At 50.7% G+C, this 7500-nt stretch overlaps 1 protein-coding gene across 1 annotated transcript; it reads left to right on the top strand.

Moving 5' to 3' along the window:
* Window positions 1-3199: 3199 nt before the first annotated feature.
* On the top strand, window positions 3200-5964 carry LOC135091964 (forkhead box protein B1-like). The gene is given in 5 exon segments (XM_063990034.1): window positions 3200-4143; window positions 4145-4253; window positions 4256-4726; window positions 4813-5009; window positions 5569-5964. Coding segments are annotated over 5 exon segments (1449 nt in total). The 5' UTR covers window positions 3200-3867.
* Window positions 5965-7500: the final 1536 nt, after the last annotated feature.

A 7500-nucleotide genomic window follows, 5' to 3' on the forward strand; every position in this document is an offset into this window, starting at 1 on the left:
TCTCTCTCTCTCTCTCTCTCTCTCTGTGTGTGTGTGTGTGTGTGTGTGTGTGTGTGTGTGTGTGTGTGTGTGTGTGTGTGTGTGTGTGTGTGTGTGTGTGTGTGTGTGTGTGTGTGTGTGTAACAGAGAAAACAAAGAAAGGGAGAAAAACGCAACGAAGAAAACCACATGGAGAAGAAAGTCTCTCTCTCTCTCTCTCTCTCTCTCTCTCTCTCTCTCTCTCTCTCTCTCTCTCTCTCTCTCTCTCTCTCTCTCTCAAGTCCCTGGGGTGAATTGCAACACACCCACCCCACCTCCGCCCCGATAATTCTCCCTCCAACCTTCCCTCCCCCTCCCTCACTCACTTGGGCCTTTACCTGCGCTAATCAAACACACCTTGGTTCCCTCCTTCACCTACCTGGATCCTGGCCTGGGCTAATTACCCAAAATTTGCCCCTCTCGATAGGATATGCAAATCAATTACCTGGAGAAATTGAACGCTATTTGAATAATTACCTGCGCGGGATCATAGACCAGGTGAGCTAATTGGTGCGCTGAGGACCCTAAAGAACCTCAAATTACAACATATATAAAGAGGCGTCTCCGCTGGGGATAACGAGGAGGAGGAGAAGGAGGAGGAGGAGGAGGAGGAGCAGAGGGTGGAGGTGGAGGAAGAACAGTGGTATATAAGAGGTAACGGAAGAGAAAAGGAAAGGACGGAGGAGGAGGAGGAGGAGGAGGAAAAGGAAAAGGAGAAAGACGAGGAGTAGGAATAATAAAGATAATTGAAAGGAAGAATTTAGGAAAAAAAAGTTTAGGTTAACTTATGTTAGGTTAGGTAAGGCAAAGTAAGCTTAGATAGAGTTAGGTAAGGTTAGGTAAGGTAAGATTCCGTTAAGATAAGGTAAGGTAACGAGATATACTGTAAAAGGAAGAAAAGAAGGATAAGAAAAATGAAAACCTATGAAATAAATGAGAAAAAATAAAGAAGAGAAGAGAGATAAGATAAGGAAGAGTGAAAAGAAGAAAAGGAAGTAAGAAAGGATAGGAATGAAGAATGAAAGAAAGAAAAATGGAGGAGAATTAAGGTAAGATAATAAGATAATAAGAGAATAATAAAAGAAATGTCACAATAAAGAGGAAGAAAGGATAAAGGAAGAAAGGAAGAAGAGGAATAACACGAGTGGATGAAGAGAAGTAAACAAAAATACAACCAAAAAAATAAAAATAAAGAAAACACCAAAGAGAATAACCAGAAAAAAGAAATGTTGAAAGATTATGGAAGAAGAAAACAGGTGAAAAGAACGAGAGAGAGAGAGAGAGAGAGAGAGAGAGAGAGAGAGAGAGAGAGAGAGAGAGAGAGAGAGAGAGAGAGAGAGAGAGAGAGAGAGACCTATGTGACATATCAGAAGAAAAAACGAAAACAAGAAATAGGAAACTATCTATTTAAAAAGGAAAGAAATATAAAGCGAAAAAAAAGCCAAAAAAAAAGCGAATATGGTAAAAAATGAAGATAAATAACAGGAATAGTAAAAACGGGGATGAGAATAAAGAAATAATTAAAGAGAAAAAGAGAAGAAATGAGACATAAAACGAAAAAAGGAGCAAAGCACACACACACACACACACACACACACACACACACACACACACACACACACACACACACACACACACACCTTAACACATACACACTCCAATAATAATAATAAAAAAAAAGGTGCCCTGATATTTCACCATTAAAAAGAACACTGGCCGGCCTCGCTTGTTATGATGTATGCTAATTGCGCCCAATAAACAACGAGAACATCTGTAATCATGCAAACTAAAAAGATAACAAGATAACAAGATAGGAACTGAACTCTATTTATCGAACGGTCATCTAACATTCGTCTTATTATTATTTTCTATCCCCTTACCCTCTTCCCCTTCACCTCCCTTCCCTTAGGTACTGTTCCCCTTCTTCCCCTTCCTCCCCTTACTTTCCTTTTCCCTTATCAATACAATGTAGGGGAAAGGGGAGGGAGTTGGAAATAGAAAACCATTTCAAAAGGGAGAGAGAGAGAGAGAGAGAGAGAGAGAGAGAGAGAGAGAGAGAGAGAGAGAGAGAGAGAGAGAGAGAGAGAGAGAGAGAGAGAGAGAGAGAGAGAGAGAGAGAGAGAGAGAGAGACTTCTACTAAAAAGAATAAAACATGAAAAGTGAAATATGTAATGTATAGAAAAAAAAATCTTAAGAAATTTCCAAACCATTTTTCAAGCAATTAGCGCGAAATCACCTGACGTTACCTGGAAAACTTTATATTAACTACCAATTAAAGTGATGCTTAATTAGGGAATCGGCGGACAGGTGAAAAATACTGGCCAGATACATCAGCCTTACCTGCTCACTTATTACAGGTGTGAACCCTCCCCAAACACAGGTAACTAGCGATAATGTGCCGCTATTGACTCGTAGGAGGGAGAGGAAAGATGAGAGGGAGAGCAGGTGAGGGGAGAGGGAGAGCAGCGAAGGGAGAGGCTGGTCTTGGTCTTGGTTCTACGTTGTGAGGGGAAAATGTGTTCTGAGAAGTGTTTAGTGGTCTGAGTTGTGGTGTCTCTCTCTCTCTCTCTCTCTCTCTCTCTCTGTGTGTGTGTGTGTGTGTGTGTGTGTGTGTGTGTGTGTGTGTGTGTGTGTGTGTGTGTGTGTGTGTGTGTGTTCATATTTTTTCTGCACTAGGAGCAGCAACAGTAGTAGTGGTAGCAGTAGTACTAGTAGTAGTAGTAGTAGTAGTAGTAGTAGTAGTAGTAGTAGTAGTAGTAGTAGTAGCAGTAGCAGTAGCAGTAGTAGTAGCAGCAGTAGTAGCAGCAGTAGTAGTAGTAGTAGTAGAGAGCGCAACACAGCTGAAGGATGGATTGATTGGAGGAAGCAGGGAAGGATGGGAGAGAGAGAGAGAGAGAGAGAGAGAGAGAGAGAGAGAGAGAGAGAGAGAGAGAGAGAGAGAGAGAGAGAGAGAGAGAGAGAGAGAGAGAGAGAGAGAGAGGAGGGGGGAGGGAGGGAGGGAGCCCTGCTCTGCTGAAAAAGTGTGGAGGCATATTTCTAAGTCAGGCAGGAGAGGGCGAGGAGGAAAGAGGGTGGGTGGCAGGCTGGGGGCGGCAGTGTTCCCTCTTGGCACAGTGCCGTGTGTCCCCAACCCCCGCGCCGTCTGTTCCTCAGGCAGTGTCCCCGCGGGGCCGCGCCACCATGGCAGAGGCGGTCTCTTGTTTGCCTTTAGCAGGCAGGGCAGGAAAAGGGTCACTGCTTGACCCAGCGTGTTCACAGGGGGATGAGTGGGCGTGGGCATGGGCGAGAGCATGGCATGGGCGTGGCGAAGCGGGCGGGCCACCCAGGGCGCGGCGGCGGGCGAGTAATGGTTATATTACCGCCGCCGCTAATGACAACATTGGGAGAGGCTGTGGTAACATTTGCTTTGAGCCGCGGCGGTGGGCTTCCTCAGCGGCCCGGCTCGCAGCACGCCCGCGCCCCGGCCAATCAGGACCAGGAACGCGTCGCAGGACACGCCCACACGCGGCCTGTCCTCCCAGTGGCTATCGATTCCGTGAGGCGGACCAATGACACGGCGGCGGCGCGCGTGGCGGGCGGGGGCGGAGCACTCGGCATAGTGCACCGCGGGTTTCCAAGAAGCGGCGTCCGGCGTCAGTGAAACACGATATCCCGGCGGTGAGCGTCGCCGCAGCGCCTCTGCCACACCTCTGGCCGCACGCCGCGGACGGGACACAGAACGCAGCACCCCACCCCACCGCCCCTCGTGCCGCCCATGTGACGCCGCGCCGCTGCGGCCGCCGCTCAGCGAAGCCCTGAGTGAGTGACGGATGTGAGGCGACGCCTGTGAGACTCAGAGTGGCGCCAGCATGCCGCGGCCCAGCCGGGAGAGTTACGGCGAGCAGAAGCCGCCGTACTCGTACATCTCGCTGACCGCCATGGCCATCTGGAACAGCGCCGAGAAGATGTGCACGCTGGCAGAGATCTACAAGTTCATCATGGACAACTTCCCTTACTACCGCAAGAACACGCAGCGCTGGCAGAACTCCCTGCGTCACAACCTCTCCTTCAACGACTGCTTCATCAAGATCCCGCGCCGCCCCGACAGGCCGGGCAAGGGCGCCTACTGGACGCTGCACCCATTCCGCCATGAACATGTTCGAGAACGGCAGCTTCCTGCGCCGCAGAAAGCGTTTCAAGATTCCTAAGCCCGAGAAGGTGGGCGCTGGAGGCAGGCCTGGCGCAACTGCACGGCCGTCCCGGTGGATCCCATGGAGGCACCGCGCCTGACGGAGGCCACGGCGTGCCCCGAGGCGCCGCCACACAGCAAGCAGCCCTTCACCATCGAGAACCTCGCCGCCTCTGACGCAAAGCCGCCCACGCTGACGGCACCCACACCCATGTACCCGCCGGGAACCCACATGACCCATCTCAACGCCCACCTGGCTGGCCTGCGGGGGGCGGAGGCCTACCCGGGCCGCAGCCTCGGATTCGGGCCGCTGGGTCATGCAGGCCTGCTGCCGCCCCTGGAGGCTGCCCACCCCACCTCGCTGCCCTGCTCGCTGGGCTCCGCCTTCACCTCCTCGCTCAGCACCTCGCTGGGCGGGCCGCTGGCAGCATCCTTGGGTAGCTCCCTCGGAGGCCTCGGGGGTCTGGGTGGCCTGGGGCCCGGGGTGGGCCACCTGGGGACGGTGCCCACTAGCCTGGTCCACTTCCCTGCAAACAGCTGTACAGCGCCGCCCTCGCCAGCATGCCGGGCCTGCACACACCCAACCCTCTGCCCAGGCTGCCCCCACCCACCCTGCCCCTGTCAGTCCCTCTCAGGCCCACACCCCTGCCACCAGCACTCTTCCACGCCCTGCCGCCCTCCACGCTGCCCGGCCTTCCGTCACTCAGCCTCTTCCACCCCAAGGTGCGCTGCCCAGCCCCCATCCTGCAGGACGAGCCCCTGACGGACGACGCCGCGGAGGCGCCGCCCACGGAGGACAAGCTGCCCACATCGGCCGCGGCCGTGCTGAGGCCTTCCGCGTCGACCACGCCGCCCGCGGGGAGCGCCGCACCCTCCCCGCACGGGCGGGTCATCTGACAGTAGTCGGGCGGGAGTAACACCCGCCCGGGACTCGCTGCCAAAGGTGTGAGTGGGGCCGCCGGGGGGTGCAGGCGGCGGCCGACGGCGTCGCAGTAGAAGATAATTAGTGCGCTACTTAGTGCTGCCGTAGTGACGGAGCTGCAGCAACGGACAGTGCGGTAGAGGTTGCTGCAGCGGCGCCTTAGGACACGGTAGTGAGCCGTTGTGTCGCCGAGGGGGCGTGGCGGGGAGCGGAGACCAAGTGGCCGCGTGGGAGGAGGGGAGGGCAGAGAGAAAAGAGATGGTACTGTTGACAGACACGCGGGGACAAGGGACAGACAGACAGACACGGACGGCCGAGTGATGGAACGGAGGGGAGGGTGGGCGCCGCGACGCGCGCCATCCGAAGCTGTCAGGACACGCGGGGTCGCGGCGGGTTCATTGATTCGCGAGTGACATAAGCTTCGAAGCGCATCTGAACCACTAATGTGTTCGCCTGAAGAGGAGCCGACCCCTGGGACTCGTGGGAGGACCGGGGGAGTGCGGATATCTGACCAGGGACGCGACACCAGTGACCCTTACCACTCCTTCTAACCCTCACCTCCTCCCCAACACCTGCACGGCCTGTGGTCACGTGCCCCTGATGGCAGGTGACCGTCAGACCGCGACCCACGCCTCGCAGCGCCCATCAACCCCGCCCACAACCCGCCCATACCCCACCCACCCCATCACCAACCTCAAACAACCTCCTCATTCAGACCCATACAAGCGCGCCTCTCAGGACCTTCCAGGAGCCTCTCATCCATCCTGCAGGACGTTCTTGAGTGGCTCATCGGAGGAACTATCGCGAAGAACCGGTGTTAAAATTCCCTCCCCATCTTTCCCTATCATTGTTTAAATGGAGGAGAGATGCATCTTTCTTTCTCTCCTCTCTCGCTCTCCCTTCTTCTCTCTCTCTCTCTCTCTCTAAGGTATAAGCTCTCTCCCCTCGCCATCCCCACTCACTCACACCAATAAAATAGTGTTGTAGAATCTATAACTGTGTCATTCTCTCCCTAAACTCCCCCAAGACTGAAGGAAGAGTGTCAGTCAAGAGAAAAGAAACTTCACATCTACATCTTTTATGGGCACCTGAAGAAGTATAAGGAGGAGGAGGAAGCGTACAAGTTAACATGTGTTTGTGTTTGTGTTTGTGTGTGTTTGTTTATGAATGGACTCTGGTAGATTGATTTGTTTGACCATTTTGTTTACGAAGCCATTCTTGTTTTTCATTTTATTTATTTATTTATTTATTATATTTTTTGGACATGACTTGATTTATTATTTTGTTCTAAAGAAGCTTATTATTTATTATTTCAAAAGGGAAGGTTTAGTATTTTCTTATATTTATTGGTTACTTATTCTTACCTGTCTCCACCTGTACCTGTCTCACCTGTATCACCTGTGCCTCACCTCAGTCACACCTGTCTTAACACAACACTCATAAATCTTCCCCCCTCCCATCCATCTTACTCATGTGTGCCTCACCTGCCTCACACACACACACACACACACACACACACACACACACACACACACACACACACACACACACACACACACACACACACACTGTCTTCAGTACACGAGAAAATAAAAACGTTTGAAAAACAAGAAAGAATGAATGAAAGAACAAAAGAAAATTGTGACTGACTGACTGACTGACTGAAAGCAAGACAAACTTTCCCAAAACGATTCTTGTCCATCACGCGAATCGAACTCAAACGACAGAGAAAACAAGAGAAAAGATAAACAAAATGAAATAGATAAATAAATAAAGGAAGAAAGAAACCATTCACTCGATTCAAATATGCAAATGTTAATAATACGAACGACTTCTTTTTCGAGTTCATACATGAAAGAATATAAATAAAAATTCATAAATGTATAAAACGACACACGAGGCTAATAGAAAAAATGAATAAACAGTACTCAAATAATACAAAGTCATGGTATTATACATCACTTATTCATTATACACTCTCAAGGCGAAGTGTATATTAAGGAGACAAATGATCGTTATTCATTACACATACTCACGACCTCATATTTGACTCATTCATTATTCACGACCTTACGCTGGTCATTCACGAGGATGTGTTTTACTTATTCATTGTGTGGTGAGGTGGTGCGCTCTCTCTCTCTCTCTCTCTCTCTCTCTCTCTCTCTCTCTCTCTCTCTCTCTCTCTCCTCTCTCTCTCCTCTCTCTCTCTCTCTCTCTCTCGTCTCTCTCTCTCTCTCTCTCTCTCTGTATCAAGATTTGTAATGTATAAATATGAATAACTGTATGTGAGTTTCTATTTATGTATCAGTGTGTACGTGGCATATGTAAGGCTTGTTTTCTGTTTAAGTACAGAGAAACAATAACACTTTTTTTCTCAATCATCGAAGCTGA

This window comes from Scylla paramamosain, chromosome 39, assembly GCF_035594125.1.
Source record: "Scylla paramamosain isolate STU-SP2022 chromosome 39, ASM3559412v1, whole genome shotgun sequence".
In the NCBI taxonomy this organism is placed as follows: Eukaryota; Metazoa; Arthropoda; class Malacostraca; order Decapoda; family Portunidae; genus Scylla; species Scylla paramamosain.